We start from the raw sequence: 27,256 nt of genomic DNA, 5'->3' as shown, positions 1-27,256 counted from the left end.
AAGTCCAAACCAAACAACAATGACAACAATGATGATGACAACAACAACGACGACGTAGTGAAGAGGAGTAGAGCTCGAAGATGAGCAGTAGAGCTAAGAGCATTTGATCAAGGTTCGTTCGAGGTCTTGAACAATCCAAAAAAAAAAATCAACAAAAGCACGATTTTAGAACAAGAAATCGAAGGTGAAAAATTGAAAATTGTAGATTAAAGATGAAGAACATAGTTAGGCCTGAGACTGAGCTTTAATGGAAGCTCTTCTTCCTCCAACACCAAAGAAAACACCAACAAGAAAGGAGAAAATAAATCTGATTTGGTTTTTGGCAGATCTGTGCAGATCTTTTTTTTTTTTTTTCGGATCTGGGCGGATCTGATTTTTCTCTCTCAAATCCATAATACAAGGGCAATATAGGTATTTAACACACAAAAATAAACTAAAAAATAACTATTAAATTGAAAAAATTAACAGCTGTCAATTTTTGGGTTTTTTGAAAGGTGTGTTTATAGTTTTTAAATAGTATAGAGTTTCTTTATAAGACTATGTCTAAGATTGGGTATATAACTAAATTTCTATTAAATTTATTCTAATGACTGAAAAGAGCAATTATTTGCTCTAATTGGAGAGATTTGACGACCAAAACAAAACTAATACATGAGCATATGATTACATTGGGATTTGCTTCGTGGGAGGAGAAGACTTTTGCCATGTCAATCATTGGGATTTGTTGGGCTCCCACAAATGGGAAGAGAACATGATGACTGGAGTTTCTGATGAAGAATCCATCGTTTTGGCTCAAAAAATTTGGGGTTAAGGTTTTAGGATAGAGATAAAATAAAAGGTTGAGGGGTGCTTTGGATTTGATGTTTGATCTTTGTGCTTTGGAATTTTTTAACTTTTTTTAATTTTAAGTTTAAGGCAATTGTTTTATTTTTTAATCATTTCTCATAAGTCCTTAAAAGTCATTTTATGAAGGGGTAAATTTGTCTTTAAAATTTTGAAGATAAGGTGGGTAGAAAAATATGACAGGTGTGTGAAAATAGCAGCACTCTAAATGTGGTAGGCCTAGTATTACCCTAGATTATTTATTGATTTTTTTAAAAAAAATTTGTTGATGTGTATCTTAAATATGGTTAGATTTCAAATGCAGATAAATGCACAATTCTAAATGTAGAGGCTCGAAATCCTCTTCCTCCCTAATAAACTAAACAAATCTATTTCTCTCTCACAATTCAAAACATTAGGTCCTTGTTTAGGGCTAGACTTGTATGTACGATATGGTTCTCACTACGCAATCTTGTTCAAGGAAAATATTTATCAAAATTAATAAATGAATAAAACAAATCTTTGAACAATATTAATTTCGACAAAAATTAAAATATAAAAAAAAATTAGTAAAAATTGGAGCTACTATATACAATTTTGTTTGGAAAAAAAAAAATCAGTTTTGGTCCTTGTAGTTTGTCTATTTTTTAATTTTGATTCATGTAGTTTTAATTTTGTCAATTTAACCCTTTACAATTTGATGTTATCGCAATTCAAGAACACAATTTCCATCCAATTCCGTTAAAAAAAAATACCCCTCCACATAAGAGACACGTGTTTATTTCATCAAGAAATTGGATGAAAATTTGAACGTGTCCTTGAATTGCAATAAAATCAAACTACATAGATAAAATTGCCAAAATTGAAACTATATGGATGAAAGTGAAAAAAAAAAATTACAAAGTGTCATTACAATTTATCTTCTTTTTTATATATAAATATTTTATTTTATTTTAGAATTAAAAAAGATAAAGGATAGTTGTGTTCCATAAAAATAGGGGATCTGAATCTTCTATTTGTTTTTTCTCTGCTATAATATGCTTGAGTTTTTATTCTAAGTATAACACCTCATTAAAAATATATCTAAAGGCTAAAAAGATTGCCACATAATTTTGAATAGAAATGAAAAGAAAAACCTTTAATAACAACTGAAAAAATAAATACATATTATCTTTTCAATGAGTGTTCGTCCTTGTATTCACATCAAGTTTTTCTTCCTTATATCGATTCTCATATGTTTGGGACAATGTATCAGCCCCCAAGTTCTGGAAATACAATTGGAATTACTTTTCTAAGAGCACTTCCACTTCTATGGGCAAGGACAAGGCAAGAGCAAGGCATGTCACTATTCCCATGAATAGTGACAGCCCTTGTAATTTTGTTCCCACTCTTAAGCCTTCTCCAACCCATGAGGACTAAACCCAAATTTTCTCCCTCCAAAAAGTAATTATTTCAGTTTTGCCCAGACTCAAATCATTTTTTCTCCCAACCCTCCGGACTCAAATCTTAAGTCCGCAACTTTATTAAATTGTTTAAGAATGGTTTAAGGTTTTTTTTTTAATGGATAACTTTTCTTCATTTAATATTTTAAAATAACTTCATAATTTAATTTTTTGAACAATTTGACCTTAAAAAATTGAAATTCTAAAAATATAATGTTTTTGGTAGATTATTTGAGAAATGAGTGAGTATTTATAGAGTTTGTGGTGAGTTTTGATGTTGGATCGGATTTAGATTAAGTAAAATATTATTTTGATCTTTGGATTTAAATTTCAACCGTTGAATCTTTTTTTTTTTTACCATTAAAATAGCTTTTTTTTTACCATTAAAATAGCTTAGATTTAATATATATCGTTGATTTAAATTAATATTAGAATATAAACAAATAAACAAATGACATCACTACAAGCCAAAGGCAGCATCTTCCACATGGGCTGTTGGCGGGCCCCAGCAAAGGAAAGCTTGCATATGGGTTGCTAATGCAGTAGGTGGGCTCCACTAATTTTTTTTTTACGTCCAGGCAATACGTGGACTGCTATTTTGGTCCAAATTTGAGTTTTTCTAAATTTTGGCCCCTTCATTTTCTTGGGTTGGGAGAGGTTTTGGACAATAAATTGGGATTTTTTTGGGTTTGGCCCCATGGGTTGGAAAGGCCTTATGGGTAAGGGCAATGACAATTACTATTCACATGAGATATGAGGAGATGAATTTATATAGAATTTTAGTATGTGAAGTAAAGAATATGACTAGGTATTTATAATAATAAAAATTATGAATTTTTTAGTTTTTTATTAAAAAAAAAATTTGTTATTTAAATTGATTGCTGATGTCATTATGACTTCAACATTGTGTCACTTTGCCCAAGCAACAACACGGGTTGGACTTACCTAGGTTAGTGGGTCCCACGCCTTGCCCAGGCTTACCCTTGCACGCTGAAGCTGTTTGCGCCCCTAAGCCCTGTCCTACCCGGGCAAAAGGCCTTGCAGTGGACTTGCTCTAACACATTGAACATATATCCTTTCTTTTCTCGCGCATAAGAAAATATTATTTCAAAGCATATTGATAAAAATTGAAGAAAAAGAACATGACGGTGCTGCAGGTCATTGGGCCTATGTAGAAGGCATGGCTGCAGAAAATATGCAGAATTTAGCAAATGCCTATTTGGCCAAATACACGTTTAAAATTTTATGATTGAAATCAACAATAATTTTTCGGGTGTAAAATACTAGAATTGAAGTGTTTGTTAAGAACAAATATTTGAAATTTAAGGACTCAACACTTTTTTTCTTCATTTAAGAATTGATATTGATCATCCTGTTTGGTTCTTGAACTGCAGGGTGAGGGAGAAAACCTGATTTCGTTAAAGAAAATGTCACACTTCCTAGGTTTAATGTTTTTCAAAAGATGATGTGTTATCAACCTTTTAACCTTTAGATATATTTTAGATGAGTTGTCATGCTTATAATAAAAGTCAAGCACACTATAGCAGGGAAAAAATAAACAGAGGATCTGGATTCATTACTTGATTTTGTTTTTAATTTTTAAAATAAAGAAGTGTGAATTTATCATATTATCTTCATTTAATTTCAATTATTAATACTAGCCTCTCCGCACGCGCTTATGAGGGCTTTTTTTAAAAAAAATAAATTATTTTAGAATTAAAAAAGATAATGGGTAGTTGTGTTCCATAAAAATAGGATTCATTATTTGATTTTTCTTTTAATTTTAATTTTTTTAATATGAAAAAAGTGTGAATTTACTATATTATCATAATTTAATTAATAATTTTAATTCTTAATGTTTGAATTAACCAATGACATTTTCTGGTATTTTGAATATTTCATCATTCTTTGTCTTTGCTTTATATATATAGATTTACAATCAAAGACATTTTCTGGTATTTTAAATATTTTCTCAGTATTTTGGTTTATATATATATATATATATAAAGCAAAAGGCAGAGAATGGTGAAACATTCAAAATACCATAAAATGCCATTGGTTAATCCAAACATTAATAATTAAAATTATTAATTAAATGAAGATAATATGGTAAATTCATACTTTTTCATATTTAAAAAAATTAAAATTAAAAGAAAAATCAAATAATGAATCCTATTTTTATGGAACACAACTGCCCATTATCTTTTTTAATTCTAAAATAAATTTAAATTTTTTAAAAAAGCCTCTAAGCACGTGAAAGGCTAATATATATAAAGCAAAAGGCAAAGAATGGTGAAACATTCAAAATACCATAAAATGTCCTAGGTTAATTCAAACATTAAGAATTAAAATTATTAATTAAATGATGATAATATGATAAATTCGCATTTTATATTAAAATTAAAAATAAAATCAGATAATAGCTCCTATTTTTATAGAAGATAACTACCAATATTATCTTTTTTTATTTTAAAAATAAAATAAAAAGGAAAAAACAAAGGGAGACTTTGGAAGAAACCAAATGAGAGAGAAATTTTTAAAAGAAGCAAAATAGATAAAATTGCTTATTTATTTTTGATTTCTAAAGAATCTTTTACATTTTCGTATCTTTGATTTGAAAGTTGATAGGTTTTTTTGTCTTTGCTTTTTCAAAAGCGAAATTTTTGTGTGACTAAAACCCCACGTATGTGCCTAGGAGTTAGTATATATATAGATTTTCCATAAAGGATTTTCGCTAGAGTTTGAAAAAAAAATAAAAAATAAAGGACTGGTACTGGTACAGTATTTGGGAACACAAAAAGAAGGGCGAACCTCGAGTAACCTGGTTGTCCGTTTCAATCTCTGCAATTATGGCACTTAATTCACCGACTCGCTGCGCGGCTCCACTGACCCGCTCTGTCCCTTCTCATTCGACTCTCGCTTTCTTCAATCGGACCATGCTCAGACCGTCATTTTCAACCGAATCCCGGACCGCCAGGCTCGTCTCCGTTCGTTGCCAGACTCTCACTCCGGACGGCTTCCCGTCTAAGCGGCCTGTGGGTTTGGACGAGTCGGAAGCTTCGATCGGGTCGTCGGGCTCTTCATCCACGTCCTCCGCTATTGATTTTCTCACATTGTGCCACAGTCTCAAGGTATGCAGTGATTCTGTTTCTGTTCTATTTGTTTGGTTACCGAGAAAATCAAGGAATATAAAATGAAAGAAAATGTGTAGAATTGTTTGTATATGCGTTCTCTGATTCTAGTAAGTTTTTGTGTGATATTAGGTGTGGGAGCTAACTAGCGAGCAATCTAGTGTAAGAATATTTAGTCAGTGTTGAATTTTCTCAGCAACCAAACAGAGATTAAATGCGTCCTTCCTTGAATTGAACAGCACTGGGTTTGGTGTTTTTTAGTTTATGAATTTGATTCTTGAAGCAATCCTGTCACGGCATGAAACATACTGTGAAAATCGTGATTCAGAGGTTTTTGCATACAATCTATAGAATAAGTGATTAGTTCATCTCATTGGTTTGACGCAAGCATTTTAGTTGTCACTCTGTAAAAGAAGCATCTTTGGATCCCAGCATCTTAAATCAATTGTAGTTATAATAATGCTACGGGAGTGGCTTTGTGTTCTATCTACGGGTAATGACTCACATAATCAATGTAATAATTATTGAAACAAATTGGAGGAATTGAATTGGGTTGTGAAAGATGTGACTTACTGGGAAAGGGCTTAGCTTTACAACTATCATATATATAATGTATCATAATGAAGAAAAGTGCTTACTGGGATATGTATCCATAATGAGGAACGAATGCTTTATCTCAAGTAATAGTAGTGGTCTATAATATGTCTTTGCGATATGGATTTCTGAGAAGATCCATGATATTCATCTCTCTCTCTCTCTCTCTCTCTCTCTCTCTCTCTCTCTCTCTTGTAGACCACAAAAAGAAAGGGCTGGATCAATCATGGAATAAAGGGTCCTGAGTCCATTGCCGACCATATGTACCGCATGGCTTTGATGTCTTTGATTGCTGGTGACGTTCCTGGCTTGAACAGAGAAAGGTTGGAGTTTGTAATGCCATGTGTTGGCTTTGATGTCTTTGATTATACTGATAATTGATGCGTGACTTTGGTCCTTTTTCTGTAGTATCTAATTTTCTTTCTTGCTTGCCTGCTCTTATTTGAACAGGTGTATCAAGATAGCAATTGTCCATGACATTGCAGAAGGTACCTTTTAGTCCCTTATTCTTTCGCAATTTCTCTACATTATAGTTTCAAATGTGCAGTTCAAGGTGAGGCTGTATAAGAAGCAGCTTTAGTTGAAATTAATGGACATTAAATTTCAATGCTTTTTTAAGTTTTTGATAGTGATGCTACTTTTTGAAAAAAATATTATCTAGTCAGAAAATGGAAACACTGCAAATTAGCATTGTAAGAAAGATAGTATTTAGGAAAAAGTAATAATAACTGAAGTGATACCTGTGCATGTATGTCTCACTAGTTTGAAATGAAGTTTCTGTCAAAAGTGCATGGCTCTTAGTTCACATGGAAATACAATGGAGTGGTATTGGGGTAGATTGGGTAGTTCATAGGGTTTAGTTTTACCAATAAAAATTTCTTAAATATATCATTAGATGTTTTCCTATATTATTACAGAATAAGGATGGCTTGCTATCATTTTAGTAATTTTTATTGTGTTGACATTTTAAAGTGTGTGTGCATGTCAAAATTGTCATGTGCAGTGTGTGCATCTGTCTATCTACTAATGCATACATGTACATACTTACACACACACACATACATACATCCACACACACACACACACACACACCCTATATATATATAATGGGGTTTTTTTAATCTGATTGGTTTTTGGACTATTCTTAGCTATTGTTGGAGATATAACACCATCTGATGGCATTCCCAAAGCAGAAAAGAGCAGAAGGGAGCAAGCAGCTTTGAATGAAATGTGCATAGTTCTTGGTGGAGGGATGAGGGGTGATCATTAATTCTTATTTTCATGGAATTCTTTGATTATCTAAAAACGTTTATTTTGGAATTGTATTAATTGTAAGTGTTCTTATTTGCAGCTGAAGAGATCAAAGAACTTTGGGCAGAGTATGAAAATAATTCGTCCTTAGAGGCTAATCTTGTGAAAGATTTTGATAAAGTATGTATATGTTGCCATTCACATATAAATGTTACATTAACAGGTTTCAATATTAAGGCATCCAAATGAAACTGCTTAATTCGGTTATCCATGTAATATGGTGATTTATAATGGTTATTTCAATCTCATAGGTTTACTAGACATTATGTACCAGTAAGGGTTCATTTTATTTTGTGTTACTTCTAATGGGGATGGAATTCCAATTTGCTCCATCACTGTAACTAGCTATGCAGCAGGGACCTGTGTTAAACAATTGCACAAGTTTGTGGCATGTAGAGGAGCAGGACTTATCCTGTTGATAAAATTTGTGATTCTGTAGTCAGTTCTAGTTTTGTGCAATATGTTGTCCACGTACTGTTACAACACAACTTGAGGAGCAGAAATTTACTTACGCATGCTTGTGTGTATGTGCTGTGTACTTGCATGCAGATGTGATTCATGCATGTAGACCTTTCAGAACTTCCACTATTGCTTATGATATTCCTTCTTTTAACATGGTTATGCAACTCTGTTCAGGTTGAAATGATTCTGCAAGCATTGGAATATGAAATAGGTAAAGCGTTTCATTCTTTTGCTGTAACTTTGTTAGCTTTCTTATCTTTCTCTTTTGATATTTTTACACTCGTAACAGAACACGGGAAGGTGCTGGATGAGTTTTTCATTTCTACAGCAGGTAGATTCAACTATTTTGATGTTATCTGAAGTAGAAAATTTGTGGTTTCTACCTCTTTGTAATTTTGCACTTCTTAATTATCATTCTTTGTTTGCCTTCTTTTTCCCCCAGGAAAATTTCAAACTGAACTAGGAAAGAGTTGGGCAGCTGAGATCATTTCTAGAAGAAATTCACGGGTTGACAAGAGTCATAACTGATTCCCTCATGCAGTAATCATTCGCAGTGAAGCCAAACCTCCTTCTAGAAGTAGGCCGTCCCATCGCCCAGCTGCATTTTCCTCGGTTCGCCAATTTTTTTCGTCTTCTCACATAAAAAGGAAAACAATGATGTTGTTTCCACAGCACCCAATGGGATCTGCAGTTCGCATCTGTGCAACCAAAGCATGCATCCGTGGAGGCTGAGGTGAAAGAAAAGGTACAACAACACTCAGCCGGGGTAGTAGGCATGATTCGATCTTTCTGCTTCAAGCTATTCTAGCATTTCTCATTTTTTAATTTCCAAATAGTTTAACATTCTCCTTTCATTTTACCAGAAATAGATCAATTAGATTAGATATGTCCTGGGTTTTTATTTTTTTAGGGTGAGATGGAGTTTGGTCAGTTTAGGTTTGAATTTTGGATCTGGAGCTTAAGTTAGTCGGATTGGGCTTAAGCCTTATATTCCTTTTTCTTCAAAGTTTTGGGTACTCTTTTTAGGGTTTTTAAGCCTAACGTTATCAATTAATAAGTAGGCCCGTTTCTGTACACAACGCAACAGGGAACGAGGTTCAGTTGGCCTTCAATAAGCTTTCGGTTTGGTAATTGGGTTTAGTTGGCCTTAAATAACTATCTACATTGCCCTCCAACCCAACTCAACCTCTATAAAGTTAAATGACACGTGGCATCGTTTACAATTATGCAGTGAAAGAATCTGATGAAATCTGAGCCTTTGGATTTCCAACTATGCGCGCGCAGTGGACTTGGGGCCTACACGCTCAGCTCGGCCTTTTGTCGTCTTTCCTATCGGGTGATACTGTGCAAACGTGTGCTTCGAATCTCTGGTTGCTTTTGCTTTTCTTGCCACGACACCACCTTGATTCTTAACCAATGGTTCCCTTATCCTTTCCCAGAATCGACCCACTTGCCTATTAATTTCATCTATATCCAGATATGATCCATACCAAAACAGGAGAATAATTCTCTTCATATACATATACATATTATAGACTCTTTTTTTTCTTTAGAAAAAACGATATTAATTATTGATGGAAAAATACAGAACTTAAGGTTGTTGAATATGAGGAAATTTTCTCCAGTGACTAAATACAACATCATGCGGAATTGTTTCAGAGAGAATCACACGAAACTTATAACATGATGAAAATCCCTAGTTCAATGAAATATGACCTCGAATGCAAGAGTTAATTAATCTTAACCGCTTAAACCGCTAACACTTTGTGCATGTTATACACTACAAGAAAAGAAAAAGAAAAGAAAGTACAAAGTTGTAGGCTTTTAGGTCTCGTATGATATGATGTTAGCTTTGAAACAGAGTAATCTCTGAGGATCCACAACAGCAACCCGTGGAGGAGCTTCACGGGCAGCAAGCACACAGCAAAAGATACGAGAATTATTAGACCACATGAGTCCCACCACCACACTCAAATTTTTGCCATTTCTTCAGACACCAGACACGCTCTGTGAAATTAGACCCACTTCACTGCCTGCATGCTACTAATAAATTATAAAAACCCACTTTTGTTTAACAAGCAACAAGATCTCTTAGGCCATGCCGACCCCACCATGCACAAAATTAAACCCGCTAATCAATTCTCTGCAGACCAGATTTCTTTAGTCTTGTATGCATTTATAATTGTGCTATGATTTGTTCTCTTTTTAAAAGGAAAAGAAGAAAAGAAAAGATTATGCTCTGACTGATGTTGTCTTTGTTCCTATCCAGGATCTATAACATTGCTGAGCTGCTCGATTGCTTTGTGAACAAAATTTTCAATGAAAATAATAATAATAATAATAATAATAAAAGCATGGTTTAGAGGAGCTCCTACTTAAAACCAATGGAGTTTTGACACTAGTTAAATTTAAGTAATATTGAGAAAGTTTCAATAAAAAATTAAAAAAGAATATTAAAAAAAATTGGCAAGTGTCAAAATCACATTGATTATAAGAATGAGCTCCTCCTTAATTTAAAAAGCCAAGCTTTTTCCTTTTTGATAAAGAAAAGAAGAGAGAAATAAAAACTAAAATTTAGTTAAAATTTACCAACGAAAAAACAAAGGAAATAGGCAAATGAGCATTTCTATGCTCCAACGGAAGGGGCAGATGGATAGGCAAAATACACATTTCCCTAACAAGGCAATATTGCTTTCTTCAAAATGAAAAGGTATAAGAGGCAAATGGATAGACAACATGCCATGCCACTTAGGGTGTTAGAGCCTCTCCAGCGATAAGCTCAACCCGAGGCTGGGGAAGGTGTTCAATGGACAGCCCAGCCCGGAGAGTGTGGGACCCACCAACTGGCCGCCCAAAGCAACTTCCTGAGGTCCAAAACGAGGGTGATCAGTAGACTACAAGATCTCTACTCGCTCTGATCTCGATTTGAATTTTTTTCCGTTGCCACGCGTGTGAATAGTGATCGCTCTACCTCCTCGCCATGGGACAAATGAGTGGAGTTGCTCTTATATAGTACAATTTTACCTCTTTGATTTGCAGACTCCGTTTGAGATGCTCTAAGATGAATTTCTTTCTTGACAATAAAGAATGCAGTCAAACTCGTGGCTCCACAAGAAAAAGTCCAAAAGTACACGCACATTACAGTAAGTGCTTTATTTGTTTATAGTTTTTTTATTGTATTTAAGGACAAAATCAGGTGTTTAAGGACAAAATCAGCATTTAAGGGAGGTGGATATTTTATTAACGTTAATGTTAATTTTCTAATGGAACTATTTTATGGCCTCATCTTATCTTTACAAACGAGTTCATATAACACCCCGCGAAAAGTGAAGTAATTATTCAATATTTCTTATATATAAAGTTGTGGGGCTTCTAATATTATTTGATATAATATAATATAATAATACTACACAATTATTAAAATTCGTCCAAAAGTAATTATTGTAACGTAAAAATTTTTAAGATGCTATTTAATAAATTTGAAAATAAACAAGTTGAAAAGGTCCAAATTCTAAAGATTTAAAGAGCGCTGACCAATTTTTCACACTAGCAATTGAGAAGAGCGTTTACGTTTCGTAGGACTAAAATGGACGTCAGAAAAAGCCAACCACACATGGTCATGGATGTCAAATTTATGACTATGATTATGCTTCTTCATTGAATTTCATGGCAATGATTTTTTTTCCAGCGAAAGAAAAGATTAAAAAAAAACCCAACAGATTCATTGTCATCAATAAACTCATAATTATTCCTTCTAGTCGTTTTCAGTTTTCACATTGCATAGCGTTTTGGACCCCACAATCCGTGTCCCTGGACCCTGAGTTGAGCTTCCTATGCACAGTTGAGATTGAGAGACTGGAAGTTTCAAGAATCGAAGAGAGAGGCTGCAATTTTGGAGAGACGTTTCTGTTCAGCTATCATTGACGAAGTAAAGGTAAGGCCTTTTGGGATTTTAGCATTTGGGTTTTGTTTTTGTTGCCAATTTTTGGGGGGATAGCTGTTGCTGCTGCATTTGGTCACGTCAAAAGTTTGGACCTTTTGAGTGTTCACATTGGAGAAAGATTGTTGATTGAATTTTGTACAAATATCTTTAACTATTGAGCTTAGGTATCTGCGTTTCTGCTTGAAAACTTGCTCAGAGTCATCTCTCTGTTATGCTGAAAATCTGTTTGCTGACTTGGGTTTTGCTCTAAACGAGTTCAGTGATCGGGGATTTTCTCCCAGCAGAATATTGTGTTTGGTTGGTGAAGTTTGGTGATGGGGAATTTCAGTTTTGGAAGTTTGGAACTGTTGGTTGGATAAAGACTTGAAATTGGCCTATCTTCTATGGGTTTTGCTCAAAATTTTGGCTTTTGTATGGAAAAAATTCTGGATTTTGTGAAAATTTGAAAATTTCATGATAGCTTGAAGATTGTGGTGTACGAGTTATATATGATATCCATCACTGGATTTGGTTCTAAATAGATGGCAACCACATCGCCATCTCCAAACTCATCTCCGTCGGCTGTGCCACCAGCTTCTAATACTACTTCAACACCACCACCACAACCACCCTCAACTATTACACCATCTTCTCAGCCAAGTTTGGATTCACCAGAACCCTCCAACTCAACTACTCAATCTCCACCACCTGTTGTTCCATCAGCTCCTCCTCCAACCACACCATCACCCCCTCCTAATTCATTCCCATCTGTAGCTACGCAATCACCTTCATCCAATGTACCTCCACCAACTTCTAATTCTCCACCCCCACCATCATCCAATGCACCTCCACCAACTTCTGATTCTCCACCCCCACCATCATCAAATCCACCAAAAAGTTCACCTTCCCCACCATCACCAACATCTGATCCACCTGCAAGTTCGCCTCCACCACCGCAATCCCGTCCACCAGTGAGTTCACCTCCACCACCATTATCAAAACCACCTGAGAATTCACCTCCACCTCCGTCAAAGCCACTGGAAACTTCACCACCACCATCCCCATCATCAAAGCCACCTGAGAACTCTCCTCCACCTCCATCATCAAATCCCCCTGAAACTTCACCACCACCACCGTCATCAAAACCACCTGAGAGGTCACCTCCACCTCCATCATCAAATCCCCCCGAAACTTCACCACCACCATCAAACCCGCCAGAGAACTCACCCCCACCTCCAGCATCAGTGCCACCCAAAAGTTCACCTCCACCACCAGCATCAGTACCTCCAACAAATGCACCCCCGCCTCCTAGGCTTACTCCTCCCATTCCACCCGGTTCTCAACCAACCCCTTCACCCCCAAATTCTCCTCCAAAGTCATCACCTCCACCACCCTTAAATAGACTGGCACCACCTCCACCCTCGCATGCTTCTCCACCAGCACCTTCTCAAATTCCAAGTCCACCAACCTCAAACACTTCCAGTCCTAATGCATCACCAAGTTCAAATGCCACAGCTAATGAGGGCATTGGTACTGGAGGTGTAGTGGCAATTGGTGTAGTGGTTGGGTTAATAGTGCTTAGCCTCATTGGATTGGCTGTATGGTGCTTGAGGAGGCCAAGGAAAAAGATATCTGGAGAAGGTTATGCTATGACATCTCTGGCTTCTTCCCCCCGATCAGGTAACTTATACCATACACAACACAAGTGATTTCTTATTATGCTATTTATTTAATTCCTTTTCCCCTTCTGGTTTCTCATTGTTTTTGGCACTTCACATGCCTAAGGATGAACACTTCAAGTACCAGAACTTGTTTCTTTGAGCTTCCTACTTATACACATGCTTTATGTTCAATGTTTCTAAATTACAATAAGTTCAATATACTATTTTAGGTATTTATTTAGCTTCATTAAAAATCAGGGTGTCGGTTTAATTGATTGGGTCATATAAACCATTGTAGATAGATGGTACTTTTTCTGTCCACAAAGTTGAGGCCATTGAAATGAAATAAGAAGGCTTTTGTAACTTGTTTCCAGATTCATCCTTCTTGAAGACACATTCTTCAGCTCCGTTTGTTGGAAGTCATTCTGGCAGTGATATCATGAATTCTCCACCAGAACCAGCAGGATTAGGCAATTCAAGACCATGGTTTACTTTTGAAGAACTAGATAAGGCGACAAATGGGTTTTCATCTCAGAATCTTTTGGGTGAAGGCGGATTTGGTTCTGTTTATAAGGGATGCCTACCAGATGGAAGAGAGGTGGCAGTAAAACAACTAAAGATTGGTGGGGGTCAGGGTGAGCGAGAATTCAAAGCCGAAGTTGAGATTATTAGTCGCATACACCACCGCCATTTGGTTTCTCTGGTGGGCTACTGCATTTCTGAGAATCGAAGGCTGCTTGTCTATGAATATGTCGCTAATGATACCCTTTATTTCCATCTTCATGGTAAATCTATAACCTAGCTTTCAAGAAACAGTTAATGATAATGGTTGAGTATTCTCATGTTTTGCACCTTGCATTTTTCAGGGGAAGGTAGGCCAGTTCTGGAATGGGCAACACGAGTTAAGGTTGCTGCTGGTGCAGCTCGTGGGATTGCTTATCTACATGAAGACTGTAATTATCTACCCTTAGTTTCTGGCTGTTAATTTTCTTAATTTCTGGATTAAATAGTTTGAGGGTACTTCCATTTCTATAGAATATCAAAGTATTTTAAACCTGTTTTATATAATTTATCCCGGTAAAATGTTTTAAATTTTAGCTTTTATCACCTGATTGAAGTTATGACACCCTCATACTAGAGTTTGTTGGGTTACATAATTTTATCTGGAAATTTTTTTTTGACTAAATTTGTTTTATTTTCTTTAATGTCAGGCCATCCTCGAGTTATTCACCGCGATATAAAGTCTTCGAACATTCTTTTGGATAACAACTTTGAAGCTCGGGTAGACATAATGTTAACTCAGAGTACATTTCAGTACTTCTCTATTTCAGTTAGATTGTAGCTCATGGTTTCCTCCATATACTTTACAGGTTTCAGATTTTGGACTTGCCAAATTAGCTCTTGATGCGAATACACACATTAGTACACGTGTCATGGGAACTTTTGGGTATGTGAGCAATCTAGTGTTGGTCCATATGATATGCTTACCACTTTTACCGGACCTATTCTTGAGGAGTCTTCTAGATTTTAAAAACGTACTTTTCATGCCAGATAATGTATTGATTCGGGTTCATTTTCAGATACGTGGCCCCTGAATATGCATCAAGTGGCAAATTGACTGAGAAATCTGATGTTTACTCTTACGGAGTTGTGCTTCTGGAGTTGATTACTGGACGGAAGCCTGTCGATACTTCACAACCCTTGGGAGATGAGAGTCTAGTTGAATGGGTAAACTTAACAGCATCATCTTGTCATACTGAACATATCATAGTCCACTGTTTATATTGCTTTTACTTCTTTTCAATAAGAAAATTTTGATATTTTCCATCTGATATTTTGAAGTCTCAATTTATTGAATTAGATCTTCATGGCTGAGGTCGTCAGTTATATAGTATAGTCATTGGGCTCTGGTTCAAAACAAGTACAAATTTTGGTTGTGGTCTAAAATTATACGCTGATTAAGTCATGAAACAGATAGAGAAGACCAGAAACCCTTAAGCAACTCTGTTGCAAGTCAAGTACCCATTTTGTTTGTGGTCTAAAATCCTATGTTGATCAAATCATGAAATATGTAGAGAAGACCTGAAACCTTTAGTTTTTTTTTTAAATCTGCCCCTCATATTTACCTAAATGCATGAGAAAGATGCAAACCATTGATGCATAGGAGCCATATATGTGACAATGTATAGAATGAAATAAACCTGTACAGTTAACCAAATGAATTTTCTGGGGTCAAAATCAAGCTTTTGTGACAAGGCAATTTATTTTCCAGGCTCGACCATTATTGAGTTATGCTCTTGATAATGAGGAGTTTGAAGGTGTGGTAGATCCAAGGCTCGGAAAGAACTACATTGAAAGTGAAATGTTCAGAATGATTGAGATTGCTGCTGCTTGTGTGCGGCATTCATCTGCTAAGAGACCACGAATGGGACAGGTAATAAGAACCTGAAAGTATTTTCTTATGTGACTTATTCATTAAGCTGAAATCATCATTCTTTTGGTTCTTACTGTCCTCAGGTTGTTAGAGCTTTTGATAGTTTGGCTGTTTCCGATATAACCAATGGAATGAGAGTGGGCGAAAGCGAGGCGTTTAACTCGGCACAACAATCAGCCGAAATTAGATTGTTCCGGCGAATGGCATTTGGTAGTCAAAATTACAGTACAGATTTTTTTAGTCAAGATCCATAGTAAATATTGGGAGAGATAGATTCATACTGAATTCCAAGGGTTTTGCCAAATTGAGCTAGATATGGATTGGCTCAGCTGGGAGGACCCTGATCTGTCTGAAACCGAAACTGACTGCATCAGGTTTAGATGTTATACAAGCTTCTGCACGGCTATTTTTTGCCCTTGTAAATTATTTAGCCCATGTATGATCTTGTTGCATCTACCAACATTTATGGTGGTGTATAAAAGTAATAATTCAATTTTGTTAACCATGGATGCTATTCTTCTCTCTTTTGTTTCCCCTGTTTCACAAATCCATGCGCTATAATTTATTTGCAGAACTTTGCCAACATGTTAAAGATGTATTAATCCATTACAAGACTGAAGAAGACTAGCTATGAACAAAGATGTTAACAGAGTTTGGTACAATGTAAGCTTGAGACTTGCGAATATTTTGCGAATATTTAATTAATTTGCAAGTCTTCTTTGAAAGGGAGAGGGAGCTTTCTTTTAAAGTCGAGCTCTGTGACACCTTTAGAAGGAAACGCTTAAAGATATCAAAGAAATCTTCCACCAAAAATGTAGAAGCCAAGCAACAACAGCTTTTTATTATATTTTGGATAGCCCCTGTCAGAAGCAACAGTGATGGAAGGCATGACTCATATACAGCCTTTTTAGCAATCTGCCACATATCATTCCAATTGCTTCACCCTTCCTATTACCTCCCTGGAAGAGAAGGAACTTATTCCTTAACAGCAGGGTCAGGGGTATGATTTCCTTAAACTGTTCTCTTTACCACCGTCACCCCTTTCCTCCTGACTTTCCCAAGCCATGGAAGATTGTGGCATGGTTGCTGCAGATTGTGTGGTCATTTCATGTTGCTGTCAATGCTTGATCCTGCAAATCACCATCTTCATCTTGTTCAAGCTTCCTTGCAAGCTGATAAAAAAGACAAGAGACTACACCATGAAGAAGCTTCAGCAAAGAAAGAGGAAAGAGATTGTAGTGGAAAGTCAAGGAGAAATAGTACTAGATCCATTCAAGGATGACTTTGTAAGTATTCTTGGAGAGTCCATAAGGCCCATAGAGGCAGGCCATAGTTGCAGATGTTGCATGGAGGAGGTGGACAAGGTGCTTCAGGAGTTATCTCAGAGAGGAGAGTTTGGATTTGGAAGCTTTTGGGGTAGAAGAGAAATGGGTTGTTCCCCAATTCATCATTCAGCAGAAGATGATCAATTTGACAGTAGATTTGTGCAGTTTCAATTGATTGAAATGGTTGGCTCTGTCAGTTATTGATCATAAGTTAACCTAGCTAGCGAGCTGTTGAAATGGGTTGTTTAGATCTTTGTCAAATAGCCATGGATCGATCAACTTGTTGTGGCTTATTCATTTAGTTATGGTTACAGTTTCTGCAATTCATCAAATAGCCATGGATCGATGGATGGATATGAAACATATTCAAGAAGGTGCAGGTTGTCAATTTCAGTACGTAAGTCCAATCCTTTTATTATATGTCAAAGACTTGGACACTTATAACTTATCTCACATATAGAATATCTTGACGGAAAGCATGTCTAGTACATGTCAAATAATTATTTTGTCCATTTACTTTGAAATGTCACGCCTACAAGACCACACCATTGTCAACTTTGTTATGATTGGAACGTCGCGTACTTTAAGAAAAATGTTGTCTGAATCTCGATCTTCACCTTAATTATGCCAACTCCAAATGATTGAAAAACTCATCACAGCCGACCCATGTTCTCTGTGGAAACAGAATGAAGGTAGTCGGTTAATTAAACTAATTAAAATAATTAATCCTCCAAAGGTTCTGTCCTCAGTTAATCTCTAGAGCTAACCGTGTTAAATTTAATTGAAAACTAAAACCGACCCAAATCAACTCGTACTAAAATAGTAAAACAAAAGCTTTTAAGACCTAAATATGGTTAACAAACAATCCCTAGTAAATAGCACTAGCATTCATTTTTCCCAATGCATAACCACATAGTCAAACATTAATCAACTATAGAGAAAAACGCGTTTTCAGTTTTAATCTTCACAAGAAATTAATCCCGACGACATACCTCGGTTTTTGTACTAATTATTTTCCCTCTTATCAATAAAATACTATTAGCAATTCTCGAAAAAACAGTCTTAAAACAAAAAACTCAATTAGCCTCGCACCACAACTTTTCACAAGCCAATTACCACTCCACAAAATTTAAAAAAAAAAAAAAAAAACTCAAAACGCCCAAAACACAATTGGTATCTTATTGATCCCTTGCTTCTTTCTTCTTCTTCTTTGGCCATTACCAGAATGATGGCCGCGCTTGGCTCCGATCAGCTGAAGCAGCTGAAAGACATCTTCATGCGCTTCGACATGGACTCCGACGGCAGCCTCACCCAGCTCGAGCTCGCCGCCCTGCTCCGGTCTCTGGGCGTCAAGCCCACCGGTGACCAGCTCCACGTCCTCCTCGCCAACATGGACGCCAACGGAAACGGCACCGTCGAGTTCGACGAGCTCGTCACCGCCATCTTGCCTGACATGAACGCGGAGATCCTCATCAACCAGGAGCAGCTCACGGAGGTCTTCCGGTCGTTCGATCGCGACGGAAACGGCTACATCACCGCCGCCGAGCTCGCCGGATCCATGGCCAAAATGGGTCATCCGTTGACGTACAGAGAGCTCTCCGATATGATGCAAGAGGCCGACACGAACGGCGATGGCGTGATTAGCTTCAACGAATTCGCGACGATCATGTCTCGGTCTGCCGCCGATTTTCTTGGGGTATGATCAGGTGTGGCGCGGGTATGATCGTTTGTGGATGGTTTGACTTTTTATCGCTGACTTTTATGTTTTATTTTTTATTTTTTATTTTTTATTTTTGTTATCGGTTTTGTGTTTGTGGGGTTGAGGGGCTTGTCTTGATAATATATATAGGATGGATTTGTGGAAGGAGAAGGAGGAGGAGGATCTGCATAGGAAAGGGGATAATATATATACTGATAAATTTTAATATTGGGACCTGCCCCTCAATCCCTTTAGTGAATTAAGATCAGAATTACCAATTAATTAATCAAAAACCCATCTTGTAAATTTTTGTATAAATAATAATTTATGTTATTAGTAGTTCATGTTTAGGTCCATTTCAATTTCATACCATTTGGGTTGTAATTTGCATATGAATTCTCTCTCAGGTTATGTTATGAACTTATGATTTGGTCATTTTCTATTCTTTTGTATGTGAACTTGGGTCCCATCCCATGCAATGCACATCAAATCAAAGTAGGAATTTTCTTCTTGAATGAAGGAGGATGGGATTGGTTGAGTTGGTAAGGATCATTATCTTCGCTATCCATGCCTAGGTTGCTGACAATCACACTTAGTGAGTAATTTGTAAAAACCAAAAATGGGTATGTCATGGTCCTGGGATGGGGTAGCCTCCCCTCCCCTAAACTTTTTTCAACAGAAGAAAAACAAGGAGGATGGGGAGCTCCATCTTGGAAAGTGATGAGTTTTTGTGTGTGTATAAACATATAGACAGAAATGGATAAAATATTACCCAAATTTCCAAGAGCAGAATTGATCAAAGATGAAAGGGAAAAGGAAAAATCATGAAAAAGGATCGAAATTTATTATTTAAAAAAAAACCTAACAATGAATTATTCACTTTGTATTACATATAATTTGCCAGTAAGAAGTAAACTAAGCATGGTCAGTAATTGCCAAGACTCAAAATTTACATAAATTCTCTAAAAGCAACGACCCATCTAGCATATGTTGTGCTTCTGTACAGAGTCATCTAGCTACCGTACCCTCTCCCCAGGGCCCGCTCCTAGAACAAATTGAACCAAAAAATGTTGTTGTATATATATGTATGTGCAACCCAATCATGTACAAAAGGCAGAGGTTACAAAAACTGGCAGAGATTGATGAAGTGCATTCTCTGAGACCTACTGTACTGTACCAGTACCAAAGAACAAACTTTCAAAAATCACCTACGGTTATGGTGTCTATCTTTTGTACGGCTGGTCCTTGCTGCTAAGCGTGCCGTGAAACCCACGGTGGTTGGCCGCAAGGATCGCTGCCGCACCATATTACAAAATTCAGGGTCATTTGAGTGGCCTTCATACCTTATCCACTGTATCATTCTATGGTACATAGGGAAGAAGCGCATCTGAATTGATGAGTATGTGAAGTACGGGATTAGAGCTGAGATTGGCACAAAGAATGTGATGAGCCAGAAGGAAGGGGCGGGGGCAAGGGCTTCGACGAAGACCTTGTAGGCAGTGGTGGAGAATGAGGGCGACATGGCTCCATATGCCAAGAGAAAAAGATACCATAATGCAACTGAGCCCCATATGAAAAGGTGCTGTATCAAGGTGAAGTAACTAATGGAAAGTGCCATCTGCAAGTTCACAACCCAAACTGTGCAAGTATACATTGTTGCTCCAAGAATGTCCCTCCCTACAGTTTTCCCTTCATTGTTGAAGGCCTGGTGTTCTAGCGCTTTCGTGCAGAAGAAGAAAATAATGACGGCAGTCGTAACACCATTCAGCATCCATCCGAGTATTCTACGCCAGCTGAAGAGAACATTTTGCACCCCTTCTTGGTATAACAGAGGAAACTGCACAACCAAACAGAATAAACAATAAATCCAAAAGATGCAAAAACCAGGCTCAAAATTACGCATGTTAATCTTAACTTAATTTTGCACATTGGCCCGGTGAGCTTACCTTGAGACAAAACCGGGCAGATACATCCTGGTCAAAAACTCCCATAGCGACCACCGGAAATGATGAGAAGAATATATTGTACAGTGACAAAAACCAGTCATTGTATGCGGGCTGTCCAGAGAAGGATGTATGCGCCTCGTATAAGAAGAGAGTAAAACCAAATGCGATGTTCTTGTAGAAGAAGTAGCAAATCTGCAAGGAGAAATTTGTTAATGTCAATTTACCATGACACATAAGTTTTTGCTTGTGATAAATTAAATTTTTTTGTCACATTGTCGAGATTGCATTACCATTGATGAGATCCTTCTGTAACACCAATGCCCATGCACAAGCAGCAGACGCTCCAAATATCGAAATTGTGCAATGGCAATATCACTTGACATGACCGCCTGAATTGAATAATAAGCATGAAAAGTTCATGAGAATAAAAGCATAGAGAAAATACAGTGAAAAAAACAAATTATTCAATAGAACATGTGGAAGAATCTGTAAAATACCTGCATTCCTTCAACACCGCTAATTCCAATCCCAATATCTGCTTCTTGGAGCATTCCCACATCATTGGCTCCATCACCAATAGCTAGTGTCGTTTTCCCGGTTCCAGATTTGACCAGTCTCGTGACCTGTTTCATTTCAACATTTAAAACAAATCAATTCTTAAATCTGATTACCTGAGCATGAAAAGGCAAGAATTCATCCTTATGAAGCTATTGAAATGAAAAAGAAAAACCCATGAGATTGTAATTTGTAAACACACCAGTGCCTTCTGTTTTGGTGATGAACGGCAGCAAATAACAGATGCACAGCCAATCGCAAGATCTAGAAACATTTTCTTTATATCATCCTCCAGAGCATAGGCAAGTGATTTTCCATCAATGATCAATGCAAATGCCTCAGAGGCCCCGCCTGATGCCGTAAGCTGAGCCTTTCCCCTAGTTATCTGATGGATAACGCTTCTTTTTGATGCCTAAAGATGAATAATATCCTATCAGTATCATATGTACTCTGACTTCAAATGGTTTAAGATAGATTAATGTGTATTTACTCTATTAGGCTATTATGTTGTTCAAGAATACTGTTTTACTTCCTTGAGTATCAAAGCTACAGATTTCATTTTCAATACATAAACTAACTCAACTATATGTATATTATTTTACCATGGCGATGGCTTCCTTATCTCCTGTCTTTTCCAACGCTTGGATTTCAGGAGACTCCAAATTGATTATAATTTGCTTCATTCCTTGTCTAAGCAAGCTACAGGCAAACCTGCAGGTTAACAATTTGAGTCAGAGACCTTCGTTAGTAGGAAGAAAAAAAAAGGCCTCACCACAGCCCAAATAATTGATACCCAGAAGTCATACCCAATGTTGATGGCAGTCTCCATCTTGTCTCCAGTCAAAACCCAAATCTTAATTCCTGCTTGGGCAAGCTTGTCAATGCAATCAGGAACCTAACCAAAAAAGAAAGAAAGAAAGAACATCACTTTGGAATTCAATACCATGTCTACAAAAAAAACTTCCATGTTATGCCATCGGTATTTGACTACACACCCCATTTTGGAGTTTGTCCTCAACAGCAGTTGCACCAAGAAGAATTAGATCTCTCTCAATCTTATCTGTTACTTCATCAACCAATGTTTCACGATCTGCACTAATTGAATTCTTGGCTTTGATAAATTTTTCATTGAATTCTCTGTATTCATCTTCCTCAAGTTCACGATAGGCAAGTATCAAGGTCCTCAGCCCTGCATCAGCATACTCATTTAAATGCTCCATGGTCTCTTCTTCAAACCCTGTACCATTTTTGACAAGCCTCTCAAACATCACACTGCACAGAAAATGAGCTACGCTGGTTAGAAAAGTGCTTTTAACTTGGCAACAGGGAAATTAGGGACAGATTCAAGTTTTGAGACAGTTAATACATACTTGTCAGCACCTTTACAAAGCAATAGTACTTTTCCTTCCTCATTTCTTATAATCACAGACATTCGCTTCCTCGTGCTGTTGAACTCTAAAACATTCAGAAGTGTATATGACCTGCAAAATAGAAGTTACTTGATGAATATAAAAGTGGATATTCCTGGTATAAAAGTGCATGTGAAATCAATGTGGAGGCATTAGGAATCGGGTATCCTGATGAACCCACATCACACCAACGGAAACGAAAGAAGACTGTGGCATACATATTTGAAAGTCCTATTTATGAGAAAAACTAAGAAATATACTAACCTCTCAACTTTCTTGCCAGACACTGGATCCAACTCTCGCAGTGATATGCTTGTTTGCGTCCTTTTGTAGAATTCAAAACCAAGTTCTCTTGCTGCAATCACAAATGCTGCTTCATCAGGAGATTCAGCCTCATACAAAACCTTCCCAGTATCTTCATCAACTTCCGGAATGGCTGTATGACAGATTGCTAATAAACTGAAAAACTTCTGGATGTATTCTGCATGTGGCTCATTAATCCAATTTCCATTCATAATCCTTTCATCTTTAAAATTGAAGCCTTTAATGGGTAGCTTTGTATCAGTAGAATCCTTGACATTGGCCTCTCTGTTTATACTTTCATGAACCAAGGGCGAACCATTTCGCCTACCCATAGCCCTCTCAACCTCTGTATAACCTCGGCCATAAGCTGTCCCTGCCACAGAACACTTAATGAACTCCATTGAATTGCAAGTCAAAGTTCCAGTTTTATCTGAGAGAATTGTGTCAACTTGGCCGAGTTCCTCATTCAAGTTTGAGGTACGGGCATGTGCTGGTTTGTCAGCTTCCTCATAGTACATGTGAATATCTCGATTGATGAAGATGCTCTGAAGAACTTTCACAATTTCTATTGACACATACAAGGAGATGGGGATAAAGTAGCTATACAGCATCAGGGCAGTCAAAAAGTGGTAAACTGCTGCATATGGAGCTTTTTTAGCATCAAAGAAAATTGTAGAATTATCTGGCCTGAGATACCACCTTTTCATGATCCCATTGTTTAAGTCACCTTTGGTTGCAATCCCAAAGAAAATAGATCCAACCATTGCCATAGTAAACAAAACAAAGAACAAAAAGTAGATAATTTTATCCATCTTCTTCTCAATTCTGCTTCTTTTTGAAGGGGGATCAGTAGAATTTTGAATAACCTTTGTGTCGAGACCAGTGAAGATAACAACTCCATATATGTAGTCGGTATTTCGGAGTTTAGAGTCTCTGAGGAGAAGCTGTTGGGGAGAGAGCGGAAACTGTTGCTTTTCAAACTCCATAGTTCCAACAAATGAGTACAAATTTGCATTTGGGTCTTCACATTTAACAACCGCATTAAAATCGCACAAGTTAGAGTCCTCTTGTAAGGATGAAGTTACCTCCAATGCTTGTTTTAACTTTAAATTTGTCTCCCCGTCAAGGTTCATGGTCTCAACATAGCAGATTGCATCATCATAAATAGATGAAAGCAAGAGGAGGTCCGTTGGAAAGAATTCATCCTTTTCTACTTTCACTATATCTCCCACTCTCAGATTCTTCCAAGCAGTATAATCAAAAGCCCCGTTACCTTTATGTACTTTAACTTTTCTATTGTTCACCTCAATATCCTGAAAAATTATTCCAACTGTAAGATTATATAGCCCTGGGTGACAGTTTACATAAAGAACAAATGATAAATAAACTACAAAACAGGTAAGATGCACAGCAGAGTCAAATAATTCCGATACAGAATATCTTGAAGAAAGTTTTTAAAATCTAGTTTGATCATCCTCCATGTCTCAGAGCAATCCTCAGTTAGTTATGGTTAAGTCATTGAAAACTGTATCCTAATGTTTGATTTCACACATTCAATGAGGATTCTGAAGGGAGGAGGAAAATGAAAACAACGAAAATACAGAGCCAAACTGGGTAAGCAAAATAGTACCTGCTGTTTTCGACGCCAATCTTCGATACTCTCTTTCACCATGGTCGCCCCAATGACGATAATAAGAGGGATGATGGCACTGACAGCCGTGTATGGAGCCAGAGGAGTGAAGGCTAAAGTTCCAGTGACTAAAAAGTAGAAGTTGGCCACCCTCCTGAACTGTTCAAACAAAGATTTTGGCAAGAAAGTAGCAAGTGTATACTTTGTAGTACTGACATAATTGTCTCCATAATTGCGAATCTCAGCATCAAAACAATCTGGGTCATTGCAGTAAACCACTCTGGAAAATCCTGGTCCCCCAATCTGTGAATGTTCATCCCTCAAAGAAGATTTACCACAAGTGAAAGAATAGATCTTGCTGAAACGCAGCTTTCTCCTTCTGCCACCTCCCCTCATTCTCTCTCTGTCTATGTCCCTCTCACACTACTACAAGCTCTAGCTAACCCCAATACCAAGACCAACACAAACCCACCTATATAATTTTGAAAACAAGCCTAGTGAAAATAACAGGTAACAGCTACTGCAGCTCCTTGAAAAGCAATTCCTCACTGATAAATACAGCTTGGTTCTTCAAGGACAACAAAAACCCAGTTCCACAACCCCCCAAAAATTCACAAATATTAAACACAGACACCCAAACGAGGGGGGAAAATCCCAGTTTATAAGAACAGAACCCCAGGGAAAGCCCAACAAAAAAAAGTTTCTCAGCCAGAAGCTCAGAACCCCAGTAAAAGAAGAATAAAAAATTTGGTTTAGACAGAGAGAATAATAAATGTATAGAATTTTGAGAGAGAAAAGCTTGAAACAGATAAAACCAGAAAGGCTAACTCTTCAAGGGTAATATAAGCACACAGGTTTCTATTTTGTAATCTAGGCAACTTCGGCACCTAAAAGTGTGAACTTTGTCCCAGAAATCCAACACCAAGAATATGATGAAAATAGAGTATGGAAGAAGCTGGTAAAATAGAGAAAAGGTTTACATGAATATCCGGGTATTTGAAATGGTCTCTACACATGAAGGCTTTGAACGAAGACTTGGATTGGATCTCGCATTTTGACTTATGTTAAGGACGCGCATTCCCTTTTGGCTTTGTTTATAGATTTCCAAATTCAACTGCTTTCCCAGGAAACAAAAGAAGAAGGAAAGGAATGTGTTCGAAATAGATGTTTTCGAAATGAAAAAAAAAGAGGGGGCGATAGAGAAGGTCTAGAAGATTGATTTGATTAATGGGATTTGCTTTCTGGGAAAATTGAGTTTCGCGGGAAAGTTACGGGGGCTCATCAATGGTGACTGTTTAATGTCTCTATGTCTCTCTGACTTTCCCTCTCTATGTGAATTGCTCTTCCTACTTGTCCCTCTCTCTCAGAAACTTCATTAGAAAAGTCCCCAAAATGAAATACATTAATTTTTCTGATGTAATGATTAATCAGAAGATAATTAATCTATTACATCAGTAAAGCATGAAGAAAGGGGAGAGAGAGAGAGAGGGAGAGAGAGAGAGGCATGAAAGGAAGACAAATTGGAAGGTTTGTGTCAAGCAAAAAAAAAACTTTCTGTTTCCTTTTTGCTTGACCAGAAATTTGCCACACTTCCCACCTTCATCAAATTGGAAACTGGAAAGTATATAATAAACTTTGAGCAAATTACTGGAAAGTTGGGTTTTTTTCAAGTAAATTTTTTTTAATCGGTTACTTTTTTGTTTTTTTGGGTTTTTTTAAATTGGTTGGAATAAATAAAAAAGGAAAGAAAACTGAACGAAACTGAATTTTTTAAGGAATTTTAAGACACAAGTTAGGGCCAATGTGCGATGTCATGACGGGGCATGGCAACGTGATCGACGGGTCAAACACTCTAACAACCAAGCACTAATGTTCTCCGTCCAACATCACATGCACTTTTCCTTGTCTTTTTTTCTTTTCCTGTTTTTGTTTTTTTAAAAACTCTTGGCACTTTGTCTGATTCAAAGACCAAAAATAAAAGTTTTTTGTTCGTCAATTCAGCAAAATAAATAAAAAACATACAAAACATGGTTTTTGTTTTGATTCGAAGAGGGGGTCGAGATTTATTTCGTTTGAAGTTAATATCTCATCACTGGGCATTACTTTCGCTTGAAATCTATCAAGGATTCTCATTACCAAATTTTGCTACTCATAAATCAAGCCATGGAAAAGGACGACTTTGGCATGTATAGCCACCATATACATAACTCATGACAGATATAGCCACGATGACAATTAAGTTTTTCTCTCTAGCTTAATTGTCACCGTGCATTGGTAGGTATGATTTGATTTATTATCAATATATTAGTGTTTTAGCAGTATACGATTTTGCTTTTACTTTCTAATCAATAGGGAAACAAAACAGTTTTTCAAGCAAATTGTACATTAAGACTACCTAAACAATCATTCTAAAATTCATGAATATCGTAAACTCACTTAATTGCGTTCAATGATACTCTCATCAAGATGTAAATTAATTTAAACAACCCAATCTAAAATTCTTGAATATTGTAAACTCACTTCATCGTGTTCAATCATACATCATCAAAACATAAATTAATTTAAACATATTCGGACAAATTGAGATTGAGAAATTTTAGGGGAGATTAC

At 36.8% G+C, this 27,256-nt stretch overlaps 5 protein-coding genes across 18 annotated transcripts; 4 read left to right on the top strand and 1 right to left on the bottom strand.

Annotated features, from left to right (window-relative positions):
- The first annotated feature begins 4,997 nt into the window (after window positions 1-4,997).
- LOC103341396 (Metal-dependent phosphohydrolase) lies at window positions 4,998-9,367 on the top strand. 14 transcript variants are annotated; one of them, XR_016124222.1, is made up of 10 exons: window positions 4,998-5,395; window positions 5,528-5,557; window positions 6,188-6,312; window positions 6,440-6,477; window positions 7,138-7,248; window positions 7,341-7,420; window positions 7,937-8,093; window positions 8,205-8,339; window positions 8,435-8,507; window positions 8,994-9,367. XR_016124222.1 is itself a non-coding variant. In XM_089046306.1 (9 exons), exons 1-9 carry the CDS (start codon window positions 5,114-5,116, stop codon window positions 8,288-8,290), a joined length of 786 nt encoding a protein of 261 aa, XP_088902432.1. In that variant the 5' UTR covers window positions 4,998-5,113; the 3' UTR covers window positions 8,291-8,834. The 14 variants fall into 14 exon arrangements, 9 of the variants coding, with proteins under 9 accessions (XP_088902432.1, XP_088902430.1, XP_088902426.1 ...); XR_016124223.1 differs by having other exon boundaries at window positions 8,435-8,535; XR_016124221.1 differs by having other exon boundaries at window positions 8,205-8,507.
- A 2,155-nt stretch (window positions 9,368-11,522) lies between these two features.
- Window positions 11,523-16,284, top strand: LOC103341398 (proline-rich receptor-like protein kinase PERK9). The gene is made up of 9 exons (XM_008244912.3): window positions 11,523-11,696; window positions 11,966-13,364; window positions 13,720-14,130; window positions 14,212-14,298; window positions 14,557-14,627; window positions 14,716-14,792; window positions 14,926-15,073; window positions 15,618-15,779; window positions 15,863-16,284. Exons 2-9 carry the CDS (start codon window positions 12,227-12,229, stop codon window positions 16,031-16,033), a joined length of 2,265 nt encoding a protein of 754 aa, XP_008243134.2. The 5' UTR covers window positions 11,523-11,696; window positions 11,966-12,226; the 3' UTR covers window positions 16,034-16,284.
- A 357-nt stretch (window positions 16,285-16,641) lies between these two features.
- On the top strand, window positions 16,642-17,522 carry LOC103341399 (uncharacterized). The gene has a single exon (XM_008244913.3). It carries the CDS (start codon window positions 16,844-16,846, stop codon window positions 17,306-17,308), a length of 465 nt encoding a protein of 154 aa, XP_008243135.1. The 5' UTR covers window positions 16,642-16,843; the 3' UTR covers window positions 17,309-17,522.
- Window positions 17,523-18,187: 665 nt separating this feature from the next.
- Window positions 18,188-18,953, top strand: LOC103341400 (putative calcium-binding protein CML16). Its single transcript, XM_008244914.3, has one exon. It carries the CDS (start codon window positions 18,330-18,332, stop codon window positions 18,804-18,806), a length of 477 nt encoding a protein of 158 aa, XP_008243136.1. The 5' UTR covers window positions 18,188-18,329; the 3' UTR covers window positions 18,807-18,953.
- A 672-nt stretch (window positions 18,954-19,625) lies between these two features.
- Window positions 19,626-26,093, bottom strand: LOC103341401 (putative phospholipid-transporting ATPase 9). Its single transcript, XM_008244916.3, has 11 exons — window positions 24,647-26,093; window positions 22,978-24,329; window positions 22,675-22,785; window positions 22,300-22,576; window positions 22,111-22,199; window positions 21,907-22,015; window positions 21,507-21,716; window positions 21,247-21,372; window positions 21,040-21,138; window positions 20,750-20,941; window positions 19,626-20,640 (listed from the first exon to the last, which is right to left on the bottom strand). Exons 1-11 carry the CDS (start codon window positions 25,040-25,042, stop codon window positions 20,008-20,010), a joined length of 3,594 nt encoding a protein of 1,197 aa, XP_008243138.2. The 5' UTR covers window positions 25,043-26,093; the 3' UTR covers window positions 19,626-20,007.
- Window positions 26,094-27,256: the final 1,163 nt, after the last annotated feature.

This window comes from Prunus mume, linkage group LG2 (assembly GCF_029339155.1).
Source record: "Prunus mume cultivar Tortuosa linkage group LG2, ASM2933915v1, whole genome shotgun sequence".
Taxonomy (NCBI): Eukaryota; Viridiplantae; Streptophyta; class Magnoliopsida; order Rosales; family Rosaceae; genus Prunus; species Prunus mume.
The sequence above is the reverse complement of the archived record's forward strand: the minus strand, read 5'-3'. Positions and strand labels throughout refer to the sequence as shown.